Source organism: Micromys minutus (genome assembly GCF_963924665.1).
Source record: "Micromys minutus genome assembly, chromosome: 23".
Lineage (NCBI taxonomy): Eukaryota > Metazoa > Chordata > Mammalia > Rodentia > Muridae > Micromys > Micromys minutus.
Window position 1 is genome coordinate 13,725,124 of NC_137958.1, and position 22,527 is coordinate 13,747,650.

At 37.8% G+C, this 22,527-nt stretch overlaps 1 protein-coding gene across 1 annotated transcript in view; it reads left to right on the forward strand.

Annotated features, from left to right (window-relative positions):
- The window catches only part of RSBN1L (round spermatid basic protein 1 like), a gene marked incomplete at its 5' end in the record, with an annotated part of 48,633 nt that overhangs the window by 11,554 nt on the left and 14,552 nt on the right, over positions 1-22,527 (forward strand). The window contains 3 exons of the mRNA XM_080936558.1: positions 2,604-2,720; positions 9,059-9,696; positions 20,487-20,624. Coding sequence (XP_080792684.1) covers positions 2,604-2,720; positions 9,059-9,696; positions 20,487-20,624 — 893 coding nt within the window. The remainder of the gene's footprint in view (positions 1-2,603; positions 2,721-9,058; positions 9,697-20,486; positions 20,625-22,527) is intronic.

Consider the following 22,527-nt stretch of genomic DNA (forward strand, 5'->3'; position numbering starts at 1 on the left):
CTCTGCCAAATCTACTGTCTACACTCACAGTTTCAGCTTTTTAAAAGTTACTAAGCAGACCAGTAGTTTTTGTTAGGCTATTTTCAGTTTGTTGATCTTTGATGTCCCCTTCTCCCACACCGTCTTCTGCCTTTATGTTACGTTCACTTGTTACAGTTGCTTCTTCCTTTACTCCCTTCCTGGAGAAAATGAAAGATGACAAATTGCTTATAAATGTTTCTTAAGGAATGAAGGTGTGGAGTTTGATAGAGGCTGGTTAGGCATATCTGGAGATTCATTTACTTAATGATAGTCATGTGAGTTGCAGGAAATATAGGAAAGATACCCAAGAAGGATGTGGGTTTGGATGACAGGAGTGTGAGAATTAGGTTGGTATATTACAGTATCATTGAAATATGAGGAAATTTGATGGAGAGGCCAGCGTTTAGCAGAAGTCTTCTGAAGAAGGGGTGACTTGCTGGGGGTAGATAACTTCTTAGATATATGCCAGGGGAGGCTGTGAGAATCCTCTTTGCCCCAACCACTTCTCAGTCCTTTTTTTCTTTAGCATCCTTCGTCTCCTATCTTCCACTTTTTTTTTTATTAATCTTCTCATTTTGCACATCCGCTATTTATTCTGTTTCTTCATTTTTTTTCTTCTGTTTCCAGCTTGTTCTTTGATGTATTTCCAGCAATGTATTATTCTTGGCTAGATGTGGGAGGGACAGGGAGATTTCTGTGTCGTTATTCAGATCAGTAGATTTTTATGAACTTCATTATGATGGTCTTGACTTAAGGCTTATATCTAGGATAGGTACAACTGATAATATGAAACCTATTTGAATTTTTTGCTTCCAAAATGTATAGTAGTAGCTGAAAGCTTTAGGATAGATTTTTTTTTTTCAGTTATTTTACAAGAACTTCCAGTTTGAAATTTTATGATGCTTAAATAAATTCCAATGAGCCTTTTGATTTTTCTTTTGCATCTATATATTTTACTTTATGTGTATGCATATTTTCCCTGCAAACACACATGTATACCATGGTCATGCTGGTGGGATTCTCTGAAACTGGGGTTACAGATTATTGTGAGCTACCATGTGGGTACTGTGAATTTGAGCTTTGGTCCTTTGAAAGAGCAGTAAGTACTCTTATTATTGAGCAGTTTCTCCAACAACTAGTGAACCTGTTCAAAGGACTCCCTTTTTACTAATTGTGTGGCTCATGGGATAGAGTAATCTTGATGCTGTCTCCTCCTGTCTCTACCTCCTCAGTGCTGGGATAACAGATGTAGGACACCATACGTGGTTTACCTATGCTGGGAATTGATAAAGGGCTTTGTGCATTTTGGGGAAGCTTTATCAGTCGTGCTAAAAACTTAGTTTTACACAACAATACATACATAAATAGATATACTAGGTTCATTCATAATTATCCAAAAAACAAAAGGAAGCAACCAATATATATTCTTCAGGGGATGGATGTAAACTCTGGTACATTCAAACAATGTGATATTCTTCACCACTAAAAGAAGACAGGAGCTATCGAGCCATGCAAAGACATAGGGAAATTTACGAGTATTACTAACTAAAAGAAAACAGTATAAAATACCACATACTACATGACTTCAACAACACAGCATTCTAGAAAAGCCTAAAGCTTGATTGCCAGCCATTCTAGAAATATTGGCAAGCCTTAGGATCCAATGAGGAAATCTGTCCACCAAAAATAAAGTTTAAAAAGAAAAGTGAGGGCCACCAAGCAGGCTTACCTGTATGTAGAGCAACTGACCACGTGGAGCCACAGCAAGGTTTAAGTAAGAACTAGTTCCACCAAAGTTGTCCCTTACCTCCCCACAGGAACTATGGTGTGCATGCATGCACATTAACAAGAATAAAATATGGCAGCTCCCAAGGAATGATACCCAAGTTGATGTCTGGCCTCCCCATGCATGTGCACACGCACACACACACACAAAACAACAAAACATGTCTTGAACAGAGGTAGAAACTAGATGAAATCTTCTGGAAATAGTACATGGAAACAGGCTATCTTATGAATATGTATGCATATATGAACACACATGTCTCTCTATACATAAACAAGCATCCATTACGTAGTCAAATTTTAAAACAAGGTAACTATATATACATGTAAATATATATTATAATTTATCACATAATATGTAATATAACTATACATATAATATTGTATATATGATATGTAATATATGATATTATATCATGTATAAATATATTTTTGATATATATTGTATGTTCAATGAAAGAAGAAATATAGAAATTTGAGATACAACCAAGAAAGAAAAAGAAGGCATTTTTTTTATAGTCATGTTTTTTGTGTTGTGTTTATTTTGTTTTCTTCTTTCTTCTCTCTCTCTGAGACCAGGTGTCATCATGTTGTTCTTGACTATTCTGGAACTCTGTGTAGACTAGGCCAGCCTCCAGCTTACCGAGGTTTGCCTGCCTCAGCTTTCCTCTTTGCCGGAGTCCAAGGCCTGCACCACCAAACTCAACTTGCTTATGTATTTTATACCTCTAGAAATTGAGTTAAAGTTCATAGAGAATAAAAGATTGTAACATTTAAAAATATTTTTTGTCTTTCAGATAAAATCAAAGAAAAGATTAAAGAGAAAGACAAAGAAAAAGAGAGAGAGAGAAAGAAGCACAAAGTAATGACTGAGATCAAGAAAGAAAATGGAGATGTGAAGATTTTACTGAAAAGTAAGTTATCTTCAGTGTTTTCTACATTGTATGCTGGTCAGTATACTTATTAGCCAAGCTCGTGAACGAAGAAATGTTACTTGATTCTGATTTTAGCTAAGAATAAGTGCTGTAAGAGTGAAGAGTAGATCTAGTGTTAGGGAACTGTAGTCTGCATGGTAATGTGCTTTGGTACGTGTATTTAAAGAATCATTAAGGCTTTCATGGTTAAGCTTCACAAACATAAATTATCTTAAAAACAAGTTGTATAATTTGCTGTGTGCATTATTAGTTTTTAACCATATTTATATAATTGGAAATAAAAGGCTAAGGTAATGTTTGCAACAGTAGGAATGGTGACTTCCCTTCTTACAGATACCGGAGCATAACCACTCATCATAGGGCAGGGTCCACTTAATCTGAGCCAAACCAGAAGGGGCACTCTTTTATTCTATTTCTTGCTTGCTTAAGAGTGTCCTTTTTGGTTTTAAAAAAATCCCAAACATCCTCTTTATTCTGTTACTGTACACGGGGAAGAGTAGGAAGAATTTTGGTGTAGCATGTTGGGCAGTAACATAATAAATCATATAAAAACAACTTAAGTTACAATAGAAATAAAAGCAATCTCAAATTCACTTAGGAATGTCTGAATTAGTTTTCTTTAGGCTGGGAAGGCACTGGCTAGTCTGTTAAATTAGATGGTTAATAGACTGAACAGTTGCTAATCAGCCCTTTGACTTGGATTTATTTCAAATTGAATTTGAGTATAGATAAACATTTATAGTCACAAGGGAAAAAGACCTGCAATGGCAAATATGAACATAACTAATTTATATTACTTATGGAAAATGTGGACTCTCCATTTTTCACTTTATTCTTTGTCACATAAATATTTTTTGTTTCTTTACATAATAAACTTTTCTACAGGTCACAATTTTATATTCAGAGGCTCATTTATTTAGAATGTGTGCCTGAGTGTATACTGTGTGTATGCAATGCCTTCAGAAATCAGAAGAGGGTGTCAGATCAGTTATAGGTGGTTAGTTGTGAGCCATTCAGTGTGGGTGCTGAGAACTGAACCTAGGTCCTTTAGAAGAGCAGCAAATGTTCTTAACCCTGAGCCAACTCTGCACACCTAAAATTTTCTTTTCTATCATGTTCTTTATACCTTGAAAATATATCTATCACCCATTAGGTGACTTTTTGGTTAATGCTTTCAGTCCTTTTGTTTCTTTTGCTCCTGTGGTCTTGTAACTTTTATTTATTTTTTTAATTGAGACAGGTTCTCATTATGTAGTCTTAGCTGACCACCAGCTCTTTTAGGCTAGGCTGGTCTACAAGTCACACAGGCTGCCTTCCTCTGCCTCTGGGGTGCTAGAATTAAGGGCATGTGCCTCCATGCCTGGCTATTGTTTTCCTTATTCATTTTTTTCAAAAAATGTGTCTTTATTTATTCTGTGTGTATTCGTGTTTCAGTTTAATGTATGTATGTGTGCCATGCCTGTGTCTAGCACTGGTAGAGATCAGAACAAAGTGTGTGGTTCCCTGTAACTGGAGGTACAGGAGACTGTGACTCACCATGTCGGGTCTGGGAACTGAACTCAGGTCTTCTGCACTCAGGTGTGCACCATCACCCTGGGTGTACTATCAGGGATTGAAGTCGGCAAGCATCCCTCTTGTGCTTTCCCTGAGCTTCAGGTTAGACTGTAGAACTCTTGAACTGCAGCTAGGCCTTAATCAGCTGTGACTGATGCTCTCTCCATGTGCTTACTCAGCTGACCCTGTTGGCTTAGTCTGTTGTTTTGTTGTCATGTGCAGTGACACATACTTATGCTATGAGAGAAACAGTCTGTGGCCTCAGGATACTTAAGCTCATATGTTCTTCACTACAGATGCCTAGATTCCTAGAGACTGTATACATGAAAACATCCTATTGAATTGAGGTTTTTCTAGGAATATACAATAATAACCTTGACTTTGAAGTAGTTGGAAAAATTAGGAAACATTTTGAACTGTGTAAAGGTGAAACTAATGATGAAAACAGAAAGTGAAGTAGGCTTAGAAATTAGTTTGTAACCTTTAGAAGACTAGGACATTCTTTATATATATATATATATTTTTTTTTTCTCTCTTTTTTTTTATTAGATAGACTAGGACATTCTAAGGAAACATTACTATAGCGGAGATAAGTAATGGTTTATATTGCTTTATGTTGCTGTAAAGAAGTGTGGGGTGTCATTCACTCAGGAAGTAGGTATGAATCTTTTATTTAAAAGAATAATTTTAGGATTAAAACACTGCAAAGACAAAACTATTCTTCCTTCTTAGTACATAGTATATAGATAATTATACTGTAAAAGCATGATTCATTTGGAAAAGTGGCCCTGCCTTTGTAATTACCATTTGTTGGCTTTCATCATCCAGCAAAACCAATCTGGGTTGACCACTGTATAGAGTATAGACTTGGCCAGGGAGTGGAGTCATTTGTTGCTGTTGTGGAGCAGGCAAATGTTCAACCTGTTAGGGGTGGTATACTTCTAGTACTGTGTGTGCAGGTTTTTTGTTTTGGTTTTTTTTTTTTTTTTTTTTTTTTTGTGGCATCCATCTTCTCTCTATATAGGTTTCTTCTATGTTACAAGCTATAACATACAGATATTTGAAAACAGAAACCTTACTAACTCTTCTACCTGAGTCTCATTTCCTTAACAGGTTCACTAAGCTGGGTTTAGCAAGACGGCTCAGTAGTTAACAGCATTTGCTGTTCTTTTAGAGGATTCTTATACAGTTTCCAGCATGATAGCTCACAGCCATCTGTAACTCTAGTCCCAGGATCCAGTGCTTCCTGACTTCCTTGGTCACCAGGCATGGATGTGTACACATACGAAAATGTTGGCAAAACACTCATTCATATATATAAAATTAATCTAAAAACAGTGGATATTTAGTGTGTGTGTGTGTGTGTGTGTGTGTGTGACCTGAGCATGGTGGCAAGCTAGCAAGGGCAAGATAAAGTGAGTTCTGTGGTATTCTGGGCTACATAGACCCTGATTTAAAAAAGAAAGAAAATGTGTAGAAAATTATATAAGCTTTATACAACTACGCATATATATGTGTGTGTATGTTATATATAATTACATGTGAGAATACATGTGAGAAGATTTCCATAGAAGAATTTTATTGTTTTACAGAATGTGTTATTAGTATTAACAAATGCATTACAAATTACAGCTATTTTTGGACATTAGCATTGAGGCTGGGTAGATATCTACCCACTATGCTATTAAAATCTATTTCCTATTGATAAACTTGAGTTATTATGTTTCTTCTGGGCTTCTCTTACCTACAGTTGGCCAGCCTTTCTAGCCATGCTTTCTTGACTCCTAAACCATGGCGCCTTAATCCTTTCTCTACCTTCTCTCTTCTCAAGGTCTCCTTTGACTTCAAACCCAGGAATACCAAGTCCTGTCTATTTCAGTTCTGCCCAGTTATAGGCTGTAGGCATCTTTATTTACCAAATAACTTGGGGGTAAGAAGGTTACATAGTGTCACTTAGGTGTACCTGTAGACTCCTCTCTCTGGGACAACCAGGCCTTGGGGCCTGCTCTTAGCAGTACGGTACATAGCAACAGACCAACTCTCAGCATTAAATTATAAGAAAAATTACGTTTTGATCTTAGTAGTTTTAAATTTTATCATTATGTCAAAGATGTTTTCCTCATGAGTAAGCATACTAGGTTAAAAGCAGGGTTCTCGGTTTTTGGTAGCTACCAATATGTAACCATGGCTGACCTTGAATTTCTAGATGCTTCTGTATCTACCTCCAGAGGTCAAGGGCTAACAGGGTACAAAAGCTGGTTTGAAGTAGTGCTGGAAATTGATCCGGATGCTTCTCTTATTTGAGACAAATACTGCAACCAACTCCCTAGGTTTTGTTTTTATAATGCTTACCTGATCAGATGTTTTTGAAGTACATACTTTGATAGAATACATTGAAATAATTAGAGCAGTGGCTCTTAACCTTCATAATGCTGTGACCTGTTTTTCCAATTGTGGTGACCCCCAACCATACAATTATTTTGTTGCTACTTGATAACTAATTTTGCTATTATTATGAGTCATAATGTAAACATCTGATATTCAGGGTATCTGCTATTTGTCCCCCAAAGGGGTTGAGACTCACAGGTTGAGAACTGCTAAGTTAGACTATTCAGAGAATGAACATTTTACTTTTGAGGGCTTTACAGACTTACCCATGTTGACAGGCTCTGTTTTTACTTTAATAGTCGTATTAGTTTGTTCTTCATTGCACCGTTAGGAATTTATCCACAGGGTTGGTGAGATGGCTCATAAGGGAAAACTATATGACTTGGGTTTTTGGTTTTTTTTTTTGGAGACATGGACTCTCTAGCTCTGGCTGTCCTTGAACTCAGAGATCTACCTGCCTCTGCACCACAAGTGATGGGATTAAAAGCATAGCTGCCGCATCTGCCTAATGATTTGAATTTGATTCCTTGATCTCTGACAACTACATGGAAGGAAGAACCTAACCTCTCCTGAAGGTTGTGTTCTGACCGAAACACACATGCTATGGCAATGCACATGCAGGCTTGCATGTGTACACACACACACACACACACACACACACACACACACACACACACACACAGTAAAAGAATGTTAAATAAAAGAAAGAGAAAAAAGTCAGGCCTTTGGGGAATTGGCCTGAGAGACTTAGTTTTGAAAATAGGTAGAACATGTCAGTACTGAAAAGGAAAGAAATAAGAGCTATATGAACACAGAAAGTTTCATGTGAAGCAGCTGGGGATAGGGCTCAGTTGATAAAGCTTGTCCTTCTCTTCAGGAAGCCTTGTGATTCGTCCTCAGCACTGCATAATGCCGATGTGGTGGTGCATGCCTCTAATCCCAGAGTGTGGGGAAAAGGAAAGAGGATAAGAAGCTCAGGGCTATCTTCAGCTGGATACCAGGTTTGAGGCTCATCTTAAAAATTGTCCCCCCTTAGAAAAGGCAAGTAGGATAATTTTATTCATGGAAAGTTATCATAGGAATCCAGTAACAAAGCTGAGGTTGATGACTCAGGCCTGTAACCTCAGCAGCATAGTCTGAGTCTATGACCCAGAGGCTGAGTCAGAAGGATCATCATGAGTTCAAGCTGATCTTGTCTTAAAAATCAAAACAGCAAAACTCTCCTGAAGGGACAAGAGATAAGTCATGATTAGGAGGAGCACTGGCTGCTCTTTCAAAGAACCTGGGTTCCGTTCTCTGCACCATGGAGGCTCAAGGCTCTCTGTGACTTCTGTCCTCCAAGCATGCATGTGGTACAAACAGGTATCTCCACCCTACAACAGAAACAGATGGACAGGAGAGACACGAGGTTTTCCTGAACTGTTACTTTGTTGTCCTTTTCATATTTATCTTAGGAAACAGCATTTTTTTACAATACACATAATATTTTTATGGTCTGCTTATTTCTATATAAGAAAAATAGAAAAATATTTATTATTATTGCATGTGTATGTTAATGATATGTGTGCTTATATGTTTACTGAGGTCCTCTAAAGTAGCCTGTGCGGATTAGATTAGTCTTTTATTCCTGGATTTTCTAGGTTTTTGACCCTGAGTCTGTTGCCTTCCTTCACAGAAACTCTTTAGTATGTAACCTAATAATGTCCTTCCATTCTCACATCTTTCTCTTTTTTATTTATCTCTTTACCTAGAGCCTGGGCATCATTGGGATTTAGTGTATGAGAAGGGATTCAGATTCTGTCATCTCTTGTAGGTGCCCACTGGCCTGCTGTACGCTGTGACTGACTCGGGGCAGTGCGAGTGCAGCTTATTGAGGAGTGGTGTGCACAGGCTTGATGAGCTCCGCATTGTTGGCACTGTGTTAGTGTGCACACACTTCTCTGACTGCGTGATTTTTTTTTTTAGTCTTCTTGGCATCTTTAAAAAAATAGGATTTTTTAAAGTTTCAGATGAAGTAAACTTTACGATATAGGCGTGAGAACTAACTGAAGGTTATTGCTCATATTTATGTCTGAGTTTCTGCTTTTTACAGTTGGAAGATTATTACACTTTCCAAGACTAACTTGAGTGAGCACTCAGTGTGCTCTGTCCTATTAGCAGCCCAGAACCTATTGTCTCTGCGATTGTGTGTAAAGGCAGAAAATGGATGAGAGAGAAGGAAAGGCAAAGTAAAATCTGAATCAAAACAAATTCTCTGAATTTGAATTTACGGGATCGTCACAAGTAAATTTCTGTATTATAGAACAGTTCCTAAGAGCATGTTTCTTTTTTTAAGTAATTAAATATGGAGTTTCAAAAATAATTTTTCCCAACAGGTGGGAAGGAGAAACCAAAAACAAATATAGAAGACTTACAAATTAAAAAAGTAAAGAAGAAAAAGAAAAAGAAACACAAAGAGAATGAAAAACGGAAACGTCCAAAAATGTATAGCAAATCTATTCAGACCATTTGTTCAGGATTGCTGTCTGCTGAAGAAAAAGAAGCCAAGGGTATCTTAGACGATAGCATAAAGGATTGCATTGGAAAAAGTCTGGATTCCAAACACTGTGATTCAAAAATTCCTGATAACAGTGACTTTCCATCTGTGTCATTAAAGGAGCCGCGCGTTCAGAATAACCGTAAGAGGTTGGACACTTTGGAGTTCAAGCAGCTCGTTCACATTGAGCACCAGCCCAATGGAGGTGCGTCAGTCGTCCACGCCTACAGCAGTGAACTCTCCTGCCTGTCTCCCATGGAGATGCAGAGATTTGCCCAAGAATTTGTGGGCTTAGTGTTCAGTGAAAACGAGAGCTCTGCAGCTTTCTATGTAATGGGTATTGTTCATGGGGCAGCTACTTATTTACCTGACTTTTTAGACTACTTTTCATTCAATTTTCCCAATTCACCAGTGAAAATGGAGATACTGGGAAAGAAAGATATAGAGACAACAACTATGTCCAATTTTCATACCCAGGTAAGAGGTTTTCAGTTTTGTTTGAAAATAGCTTTTAATTGTACATTTTAGATAGATAGACTTGTGTTTTTACTTTTAATTTTAGTGTAGGTTTGAGGTAAAATGGCGAGTCCAGTAAAACTGTTTTGAGACTAACTTCTTGGTGTGAATTTACAAGTTTAATTTTTAGTTTCTCCTTTTAAAAATAAGTATCTTATTGTTATTTTTATGTGCCTTGGCATTTTGCCAGCATGTGTATCCGTGTGAAGGTGTCAGAATTGGAGCTGGAGTTTCAGACAGTGGTGAGTTTCCTAAGTGCTGGGACTTGAACCCAGGCCTCTAGAAGAGCAGCCAGTGCTCTTAACTGCTGAGTCATCTCTCCAGCCTCTAATTTCACTTTTTTATTCTACTTAAAAATCAGTTAATAAAATACTAAAGATTCTGTCTCCCAAACCCCTTTCACTTGAATCAAGTGAAATTAATTTAACCAGGTATTTTCTAGTTCATAAAATAGTTCCTTTCAAACTTATAAATCAACCAGGTGTAATAGCACACGCCTTTGATCCCAGCACTTGGGAAACAGGCAGGTGGATCTCTGAGTGTGAGATCAGATTGGTTTACATAGTGAGTTTGAGGACAGCCAGGGCTATGTAGAGAGAGACTTTGTCTCAACAAAACAAAACGAACAAAAACCCTACAACCCTAAACAAATCACCTACAATTATCCTCTTTGTAAATGCCCTGTAAGTGTTTAGCACTGAATCCATCAAATAAGTAGGAGGTGCTAAATATGGGTGACTGGTAAAAATATATGGTAATATAAAACAGTCACTACTTAGTATGTAATTATCTGAAAATATTAAGTGCATATTTGCCTCAGTTACTTTCTGTTGCTGTGAAGAGACTGTCACCAAGGCAACTTATAGAGTATTTAACTGTAGACTTGTTTACAGTTTTACAGGCTTAGTCCAGGATCATCATGGTAGGGAGTGGAATGGAAGGGCAGCAGGCAGGTGGGCAGGCAGGCACCGTCCTAGAGCAGTAGCTGAGAGTTCACATCTAATCCATGTGCAGGAGGCAGAGACAGGCCTGGCTTGAGCTTTTGAAATCTCCCAGAGATTTCAAAATCTCACTCACCTTCTCCAATGCACACCTTCTCCAACAAGGTCATACCTTTTAACACTTCCAAAACAGTCTAACTGGGAAACAAATATTCAGATGTGAGCCTATAGAGAGACTTCTCATTTGAACTGCCACAATATTTTAAGCTAATTTCCATTTCCTAATCCTTTCTACAGAAGATTATTTTAGAAACCAGAGACAAAATTGAGTTTTTGCCTTTTAGAAGTTTATGTGGGGCCTATCTAAAGCCAGTGTCTTGAAAGGGAGTCAGATGCCTAAGAACTGGAGTTATAAACAGCTGTGAGTTACCGTGTGGGCTGGGAACTGAATCCAGGTTCTCTGGAAGAGCAGCTTCTTTTGAGCCATCTTTCCAACCCCTGTTTTTAAATTTTTTTTTTTTTTTCTTTCTGGGAGAGGGTAGCAGCTGATGTAATAACATTTCTAGTTTATGGGGAAAATCTCAGATCTTGGTGAACTTTTCTCTCATCTTTCTCTAGTAAAGTAAGATTAGCTGACAGACTAAAGGGAAGTAGTTTATTTTAGGGTTGTCAGCACTGCTCGGAATAGAACAAGAGCTAACTCTCATCTTTGGCTTTTCTCCTTCTCCAGTGTAGTTTTAGTTGATGTTCAAGATATATTTTCTACTTTAAATATACTATACGTTCAAGATATAGTTTCTACCAATAGAATGTTTAGTGTGTATTCTGCAGCACACGGTAGCCTGGAATACAAGAGAATATTTAAATTTTAATGTGTATGTATGAGGGTTATTCCCTGATATTTGAGAGCTGGAATTTAAATATTTTTAGAATGATAAGGCAGCACTAGGACATCCATTACTAGCCAACTCATTTATTTTATTTCATTTTGTCTAAGAGTTTAGGAAAACTCAAAACTAAGAAATTCAATGAAACAAAAAGTCTAGATGCTCGGGGGTAGGGAGCAGCTGTGGGCTAGTCCTCAAGCCCTTCGCTAATGAAACTGGGGTCCAAGAGACAACACAGCAGAAAAAAGTGAGCACATGTTCTTAGATCAGTTCTATTTCTAGTCTCTTGTTCTTCCAGTAAGAGCTGTTCTGTTTTTGTTGTTGTTTGTTTATTTCTGAAATAGGAACTCATGAAACATGAGGTGGCCTACCTAGTCTCTCACATAGACCAGGCTGGAGTTAAATTCCTTGTCGCCTTGCCCCCACATCCTGATTGCCTGAGTTACATGTGCTTAGCACATCTAGTTTTGTTTCTTAACCTTATTCCTTCCAGGAATTGAGTCCTCTTCCCGTAAGTCTTTTAGTGAAGGATAATGTGTATACAGAGAAGTATACACATTAGAGATGAATATTCAGAAAGTGAACAGACCCATTCAGTTCAAAACTGAAAGTGGTTAGACGGCTTTCTTGAACTAGTCTTCAGCACTACTCTGCTAACCTTGTGCCCCAACACATAAATATGTACAGTTTTACGAAACCATTATCTTATGTGTATGTCTGTGGAGTGTGTGCATATGTGTTTGTGAAAGAGACCATGGAGGTCAGGAGAGGGTGTTGGATCCCTGGAGCTAGTTGTACATGGCTGTGAGCTGCGATGTAGGTGCTGGGGATTGAACCCCAGTCCTCTGAAAGAGCAGTGAATGCTCTCAGCCATCAAGCCGTTCTCCAATCCATCCATAAACATCAGGTAACCATTATATTGAATTAAAACAAACATTTTCACACATTTCGGACTCATTTAATTATATATGCTTACATTTTCTCTTATATATTGTTTGTGACATCCATCTTGTAGATAGCAATGTTTGTTTTCTTATTGTTAGGTAGTATTCCATTCTAGGTATGTGCCATAATTGTCCTGATAACTATGAGTGGACATTTGAGTTGTTTTTATTTTGGTGTTACTACAGCAGGGATCTGGGAATACGTTTGTTCATGTGCTTGATGTGCACATGTATTTTTATTAATGTATACTTATCATTTGAATATCAGGATGAAAAGGTGCACAGATACTTAGCTTTGATAGATTAATGATGTTTTTCTTTTAAAAGCTGTAGTATTGTCAACGTGGGCCATACTTTTGGTCACACTTAGTAGTCTGTTATTTTTCATTAAGCCAGTGTGGGGACTGACAGCACTATCTTTCTGTAGTTTAATTCTGAAGACTTAGTGGCCAGGCACCTTTGGAATATTATTGTATAGTTAAATACTGTCTTTGGGACAGTTTTGTTCCACTCTTTGACCCATTTTTTTTAACTTGCTTTTTAAAAAATCAGTAACTTAAAATTTTGATCAGCCAAATAATATTCACTCAGTGACTGATTTATTCATATGGCTTTTGATGCCTAGGAGTTAAATTTAATGTATATTTTTTTTCTCAATTATGACTAAAAATTGTGTTCTATTTTAAAAATCTTTGCCTAACCCAAGGATAATGACATTCTTTGAGATTTTCTTCTGGAAACTGCTCTTTCTTGCACATTTAAATCTAAAGTTCATCTCAGATTGATTGCATAGCAGGACATAAAGATCAGGGTTTATCCAGATGTGGTGGGCATGCCTGTGATCTGAGCCCTCAGGAGGCTGCAGCAGGAAGATCACCGGGATCAGAATTAGCAGGGGCTACATAGTGAAACCCTGTTATTAAAAATTCAATACATAAGCAGGGTTGATAGTTGTAAATGCATCAGGCGTCCAGAAGACTTAACATGAGCTGAAGAGACGCCCACTCCTAAGGACACTACATTTCATCTTTGTTCGTGAGTCAGTTGATCATACACCTGGGTCACTTCCTGGGCTTTTATTTATTGTACTGATCACCAGGGAAACATTCCAAGCCACGGATTCGCCCCACTCCATTTAGAATGAAACAGGGCATCAGTTTGACCTCTGATTGCTTCTCGAAGCTAAGGAAGAGAGAAGTGTTGGCCTTGGACTGCCACATGTGCATTGTGGGGCACATTCCTCTGCCACTTTCAAGTAAATAAGTAAATTAATTTAAAAGTTGTGTTTTTTTAAATAAATAAATATTTACTTATTGTATATGAGGGCATCAAATCTCATTACAGATGGCTGTGAGCCACCAAGTAGTTACTGGGAATTGAACTCAGGACCTCTAGAAGAGCAATAAGTGCTTTTAACTACTGAACCATCTCTCCAGCAGTTGTGTTTTTTCTTAAACCTCAAAAAGTAGAATGGCTATTGCAAAACAAAAGGCAACAAGTACTACTGAAGATAGAGTAAAGCAAAGCCTTGTGTACTATTGGGGAAAGTGTCACAGTGTGGTATGGGATTTCTTAAGTATGTCAAAGTGAGATGATTGTGTGGTCCTGCGGCCCCACAGCTCAGCTGATATATATCTGAAGGAGAACTTGGTACATCAAGGAGACGTCTGCACTGGTCTGCATTATGGCAGTGTTCACAGTAGTGCAAGGATAGAGAAATATACATGCTATAAATGATGCTTTACTAAAGCATTCCAGTAAGTAAAATAAAACAGGCAGATCAGTTGCACAGGCCTCATGCATGAGCCTACAGTGTTGTTCTCAGAAGCAGAGTGTAGAGCGAACGGTGGTGAGTGGTGACTAACAGTACTGAATGAGGAAGGATGGTAAGGGTCAGTCAGAGAAAACCACCTTACAGTTGGCTAGGGTGAAGAAGTGCTTGCACGGGAGTGGAGAGATGGCTCGGAGGTTAAGGGCTCTTGCTTTTCCAGAGGTCCTCCTGAGTTCAATTCCCCAAAACCACATGGTGGCTTATAATTATCTATAACATAATCTGATGCTCTCTCCTAGCATGCAGGTATATATGCAAACAGAGCACTCATAAACATAAAATAAAGTGCTTGCATCCATCCTATTGTACAGTAAGGTATCTACAGATATCTAATCTATTAGAGGTGGGTATCAGAGGCTGTAATTGGGAAAGTATATTTTTTTGCCTTATTAATTTTAAATGAATTTTATTGAACTTGTGGCTATTTAAAAAATATACTGAATAAAGTGGCTGAGGAGATGTCATAAAGCGTTTGCTGTGTAAGCATAAGAACCTGGCTTTCTGTCTCTAGCATCCCCCAGAAAGCCCATGGCAGCGGAGCACTCTCATAATTGTCATGCTGGGGAGCTCTGTTAGCAAGCCATTCTGGCCAGATTTCCCAATTTCAGGTTCTGTGACAGACTAGTGCTCTTAACGGCTGAGCCATTTCTCCCCCTCCACTTTTATACCATTCATTACCAGTCTGTGTGAAAGTATGTACTAGGTATGGAATAGGCATGACTCCCCCTTGTGGCTTCCCTTTATGTCACATAGTGGCTGTATTGTATCAGTAAGAATGACTTCCTCCACCAAGGCCACACTTCCCAGTAGTTCCACTCCCTGGATCAAGCATATTCACATATAAAGGTATTTGTCACCAAGCCCAACCTGAGTTTGATCCCTGGAGCCTATGTGTTCCAAGGAGTCAGCTCCCATGGTTGTCCTGTGACCTCCACAATGCACACTTGTATGTACCTTGGCATATATACACATATTCTGATCTATACCCAAATTCTCCCTTCCCTTTCCACAAACATACACACACTAAACAAACACACACAAATAAATTTTACAATGTAATATAATTAGCAACCCACTTACTAAAAATAAGGCACTTTATTCCCTAAACAGAGCAATGAGACAGAGCATCCTCTGTCTTACTCTTCCATCCTTAGACTCCAGCATTTAACCCACGCTTCTGCTTACTCTAACTTGAACTGATAGCCAAGTTTAAATGTGTGTGTCTTTAAAAAGTATCTTATGGATTACAGTTCAGAAGAACTCTCAGTGTCTTGGAGCATTGATAGGTGTACTGAGACAGCTAGAGATAAACAGATTTTGAAATAATGAACACTTTTTGCATCCCTAGATCAAATACATTCGGTTTATTTACTTGAGTCTTCTCAGACATTTAGCATACATAGGAACCTTTAATGCAAAAAGATTTTCTAATCTTACTTGATTATAAAAACCTAGTTTCAAGGAACATGTTTTGTGTGTGTGTGTCTGTGTGTGTGTGTGTGTGTGTGTGTGTGTTCGTTCTAAAAAACGTCATCATTTTGCGCTCTTTTTGGAGTGATCTTTCTATGTAACAAACAGCACTGAGTCTTAGGAACTCGTCTCTGCCATGATCCCCTTTTAGAATGGCTGCAGTCTTGTTTTTGTGCCATGCAGCTGTTGTAGGATTGCTCTTTTACTAAAGATTGCAGGGGTGCAGAATAGCTTTGAAGTTCAAGTGTAAGTAATTCCTTTTCATTTAACCAGTATTTCGGATATCCTTTAGTCTTTTTTAAAAACAGACAGTATAGAAGGAGGGAAGTAAAAGTGCAGATTTTTCAGAGAGGGTACTGCAGGGGAGAGTCAGATTAAGCAGTACACAGCTCATGCAGTGGGGGTGGGGTGGGGCTGAGACACTCTACCAACTGAGTTTGACCCTGCATTTCATTTGTATTTTTGACTGAGTTAAGATGCTTAGCATCTTTTATCTGTTCATGTTACATGTCTTTTAAATGGCACCATGTAAGTACAGACTCTGCAAAAATGATATGACTACGTGTATCATCTTTATTATACTCTTTTGAGATCTGTCTATCTACCCCCTGCCAAAATATAGAGGAACTATAGAGATAGACTTTATAATTCATTGCATTTACCATTTAGATGCAAATCTTATGTTACATATTTTGGGTTTATTTTTTTAAGGTTAATTTAAAAAAATGGATCAGAAAAGTAATGTGTTGATGGTTTCATAAAGTAAATAGTAATTATGTTGTTTACATCTGTTATCAGGAGTTAAGGGTTCCACAGAAGGGACTTTTTCTAATTAATGAATATATAGTTTTAGTTGCCAAGGCTTTAGTAAAGATGCAGTCTTCACAAACATGTGCGCTATACCTTAACTCTCTCTTCTGTCCCAGGGTGTGGTCTTAGTGATGTATTACACACCCTGGAGCTGCTGCAGCTGTGCCTGCCTAATTACTGTTTCTCCTCTATTCCGGATCTCTGCAACTTTGTCCTTTATGATCTGATTTGAAAGACTGTTAAAATTGTGCCTAAAATGGGGGTGCATTTCTACAGTGAGGAAGTTTTATGAGCCAAAGTCTTGTGACATTCCTTTTAAAGATATTTAGAGACCTTATCTAATCTAATCTTATCTGATCCTTATCTTTTCCTTTCTTGGGTCATTCATACTAGAAACTGTCAGAGGTGTTTTTTGGTTTGTTTTTTTTAGAGAATTGAGGTTTATTATTATTATTATTATTATTATTATTATTATTATTATTATTATTATTATATAATATGTAATAACATAACATAACATAATATAATATAATATATAATATAATAATTATTATTATTATTTTCTTTATTTACATTTCAAATGTTATCCCCTTTCCCAGTTTCCCCTCTGGAATCCCCCATTCCATCCCCCATCCTGAGGTTTTATTTTCATGTGGTATTATTTAACTTTACTATAGTGAGTAAAATTTGAATATCACACTGTTAAAGTAAAATGGGGGTCATTAAAAATCAAGAACCGTGTCTGTTTTATATGAAGAACATAGGTATTTTGTTAATTTATTTGCCATCTGTATGTTTTTACCAAGAGGTAAATCATTGTTAATACTTTATCCTGGTCAAAACTTCAGGTGACTTGTTCTGCCTAATCCTTATTTTGTATTGATTTGGCATAATGAGTTAAAATGTTGCACCTCATTTTTGGTTGGAGTAAGTATTTTAATCAGTAAATGATCATTGTCATCTGAGGCAACCAGCTCCAGTCAAATTAGTTGATTCAGTTGGACAGTGACACAGCTTACCTTTTCATTGTTACTTCTAACGAGTTTTACCCATTTTTTCTGTTATGAGACATTAATTCATTTATATTTAAACACACAGATATTACTTTACAAGGGCTGAGTATTAAGGTTTTTAATAATTCTGTTTTTCTGAGTATTAGCCATTGTTTAATGGTTGGTAATATTTTAGCAGCTCTCCCTCTTTTCCTCAGCACTTTGTAGTGCCCTGTTCCACCTTCCCAGTGCAGGGTTACAGGTCTGTATCTGGCTCACCCTCTGCCTCCTTTGTTTCTTTAAAGATCTTATTATGTAGCTTTGGCTGTCCTGGAAACTGCTGCACAGACCAGGATGGACCCGGGCACATAGAGATCTGCCTCTTCTGTGTCCTCAGAGCTGGGATTAGAGGTGTGCAGCTTTCTCCCTCTTTTTTTTTTTTTTTTTTTTTTTTTGTGTGTGGAGTGGAAATAGTTATCTGAATATAAGAATTACATGATAGTGGTGTAAAAGACAACTTTTTACTTATTAGAGAAATAAATTATTTCAAATATAATGTATCTTTATTTACATATTAGCCAAATAGACTTTTGATTTCAGACTTACATTTCCCTATCTCCTAAATCATCCTTAAATCCACTTTATACAGTGTTCATTACTGGTGTCTTTTGAATGAAGTTATTTAATTCCTGCATATAGGACAAAAGGTTCATTTGATTTTGCTCTTAAAGTATATTAACCATACTATTGTCTTTGGGAGAACTTGTATCAAGTTGCACTTACTACTTTAGAAGTATTCAGTCACTGAAAATTTTTTTCAAAGGCCATTTTTCTTCCTCTCATAATAAACCATATATATTACTTAATGGGCCATTGTTAATTCTTTGATGTAGTAAAGTAGACCACATTTCATTTTCATTAATTTAATAATGTCTTGGTATTTTTGTCTTTTTGTTTGTATATGGGTACCAAAGATTCATTGGTGTTTAGAACTGATTAGTGTCTTAGGTGATATTTAAAAATCAGATGTAAATAAATGTATGCACAGGAAATTTATTTGCCTGTATGATATAGAAATATCACCTCCCTAAATTGCCCTTTGCTATATTTCAAAACCCTTGTCATATTTGTGTCTTACAATGTAAATAGATTTTACTTCTTGTCTTGGCTTCCCTTGCCTCCTCTTCCCTTGCCTCCAGTACCACCAGTGTAGGAATCAATCCCAGTCAGTATGTTACAATGGCGATGTGTGTAAGGGCTCTTCCACACATCTGTGCCCTAGCCCAACCTCACCATTTAGTAGCCTTATTATCTCTCAGGACTAATGCAGCTCTCAAACTGAGGACAGGAGTTTGTGTTGTATTCTGGTGTGTTTGCTAGAGTTCAGATTGTTAGACTGCCTTACCGAACCGCATTCATGACCACGGTTCCTACCGTGAGGTTGTTAGTGCATGTAAATTCCTAGGTTCTGAGAGCGGCGGAGAGTCAAGTTTAAACTTTTAGTCTTGTTCATATAGGGTAGTGGTACTCAGTCTTCCTAATTCACTACCTCATGTTATGGTGACCTCTAACCACAAAATTATTTTGTTGTTTCGTAACTGCTTGCTACTATTCTGAATCGTAATATAATATTCAGGATATATATATATATATATATATATATATATATATATATATATATATATATATCCCTTAAGAGGGTCATGACCCACAGGTTGAGAACTGCTGATAGAGAGATGATAGGCCCTTTAGGAGACAGAAAAAGATGAGACCCTGGCTATAAAATGGAATATAATCCATACATTTTGTGACTTGGCTTGGTTTGTTAGTCTGAGAAGTGAATTTTTAATGGATAATGGGAAGTTAAACTTGGAATACTTGTAAATAAACTTTGTTGAGTATAATAAAAGCTTAAAGAATCAGTGCTTGGTGATTATGATGAAACAAAATTTTGATGTCAGCTATTCTAGTATAATAGAATACTTATTATTGTGTTTCTTAAATATGTGGGTTGGAAGTAAGGTACTTTCCATATGTTGATACTATGCTACTGGGGTTGCGTAGGTTTTATTACGTCACAAAAGCTTGCCCATCTAGGATTGCCTGCATTGTAGACTTAGTTTTAATATGATGGCCACAAAGTCTTACTTCAAAAAAAAAAAAAGATTAAAATAATACCCATTTTCAGTGTTTATGTATTAAAAAATACCATAGTTCTCTAAGGACTGAATTTAATGTACCATTGAAAATCCAGGTATCAGTAAACCTGAGGGTTTAGGCTGCTTTGTTTTGAACACAGTGGCTGGAATTTTAACAGGTACTTTATGTAAGTTCATGATAGAAATGTGAACTGGCCTGTAGTTAAAATCTTGATACAGAATGAAAGATCATCTTTAGTGGCCTTTTGACACATAACTACTCATAGTGGGGGTAATTTGACAATTGTAATGAAACATAGTCACTGCACTTTAGAGAAATGAAGGTATCTCATTTTGAATATTTTCAGTAGCAATATGTATTAAACAACAACTCTTCTGCTCTTAGGAGGTAGTGCAGGGAGTTATTTATACAGCATTGTTTCTTTCAACTCTTCTCTGTTTTTGAAGACAGGGTTTCTCTGTAACAGCTTAGACCAACCCTCTGACTCTTTTAATGAGTAGTTTGCAGGGATAGAAATGGAAATTTGCTGATTGATTAGTTTTGCATCTATAAATATATTTATAAGTATTATATTATTATAAAATTATATTACCAATATTTATATTATTACATGCTTTTGTTTTTTCTTGCCTTGTATTTGAACTGATGTAATTTATTGTTATGCATCAGTAGCAAACACTTCATGTCTAACTTTTAATTAAATTCATGTCACTCAGGTAAAAAGAACATATTCTCATGGTACTTACAGAGCTGGTCCCATGCGACAGATAAGCTTGGTGGGAGCAGTTGATGAAGAAGTGGGAGATTACTTTCCTGAGTTCCTTGACATGTTAGAGGAGTCACCGTTTTTGAAAGTAAGAGCAAGTCTTGGCATTCTAAAGTGTGGGTATTGCTTTCATCTTATAGTTGATGCAGATGAATGGTTGTTTAGAATTATTACTGTTTTCTGTTTTGTTTTGAGACAGGGTTTCTCTGTATCCATGGTTGTTCTGAAATTCACTCTGTCGACCAGGCTGGTCTCCAAATCACAGAGATCTGCCTGCCTCTGCCTCTCTTGAGTGCTGGTCTTAAAGGTGTGCGCCATCATGCCGGTCAACGTAGTTTTGAAATTTTTTTATTTAAATCAGGGAAAAGGAAAGAAACCGTGATCTTGTGTTATGTATATATGCAGTTTCTCAATCTTAATTATAATGGCAGAGTTAAATGGTACACCAGCAAGTACCGTTGCCTATTACTACCCGTGTGTGTTTTGTGAACTAAGCATAGGAAGGATGCCTGCCTGTTAGACACTTAAGCACAAAGGTATGATGGCTTGACACTCGTACAGTTGTATAAAACATTGAGGCCTTGCTCCATTATAGTCTAAAACATTCTAGTTAAGGTCTATTTTCTATTTTTCAAAATGTATTCATTATTATTAGTCCATGTGGGTAGAGGCACATATATGGCAGTTAGAAGACAGCTTTGTGGGGTCCCTTCGCTTTTTTCTTTCTTTCCTTTTTCATGTGGAGTCTCATCTCCTTTCCTGTTTGCATGAGTTGTGGGCATTGAACTCAGATCTCTAGACTGTATGCTCCACTCTTACGTACTGAGCTGCTGCGTTCTTACTGTGGTACCTGGGGTGTCTCATCAAGAGAGAAATTTCTGAATTGGGTAGGTAATTATTCTTAATAATCAGTAATTCTGAGGTCAGGGTGAACATCCCCTGAAATGTAGGCACTAGTACACAGCGGAGTGTGAGACATGTCTAAAATTACCACATAGGTATCTTCTGTTTTTCACTGTGCATGACTGATTTTATGTGTAGATATTTTTACTTTCACTGTATTCTATGTTTTTCCCTTTTTAGCTTTTAAACTTTGTTTGCAGCTAGTCATGGCTTTGATTATAATCATCATTAAGTAATATTTTATAGAATGGTTGTTTCAAATCTTATTTTAAGCATTCTTTCTAGAGAAATTAGTTCTTTCAAAAGGAACTATGAGGTGATTAAAAAACACCATGGTTCCAACATAGTGATCCTGTGATCTTCCTTCCATTCTCTCTCACTTTTTAATTTCAGTTTAGTTTCTGCCTTAAGACCAGTAGTAGCCTTTTCAAGAAAATACTGCCAGGTGGTGATGGTGGTGGTGGTGGTGGTGGTGGTGGTGGTGGTGGTGGTGGTGGTGGTGGTGGTGGTGGTGATGGTGTGATGGTGGTGATGGTGATGGTGGTGATGGTGGTGGTGGTGGTGGTGGTGGTGGTGATGGTGGTGGTGGTGGTGGTGGTCGTGGTGGTGATGTTGATGGTGGTGGTGATGCTGGTGGTGGTGGTGGTGGTGGTGGTGGTGATGCTGGTGGTGATGGTGGTGGTGGTGGTGATGCTGGTGGTGATGCTGGTGGTGATGCTGGTGGTGGTGGTGGTGGTGATGGTGGTGATGGTGATGGTGGTGATGGTGGTGGTGATGCTGGTGGTGGTGGTGGTGGTGGTGGTGCTGGTGGTGCTGGTGGTGGTGGTGGTATTGGTAATGCTGGTGGTGATGCTGGTGGTGGTGGTGGTGGTGATGCTGCTGCTGCTGCTGTTGGTGGTGGTGGTGGTGATGCTGGTGGTGCTGGTGGTGGTGGTGGTGGTGGTGATGGTGGTGGTGATGGTGGTGGTGGTGGTGGTGGTAATGGTGGTGGTGGTGGTGGTGGTAATGCTGGTGGTGGTGGTGGTGGTGCACTCCTATCACTCAGGAGGCAGAAGGAGGTGGATCTGTGAGTTGGAGACCATCCTAGT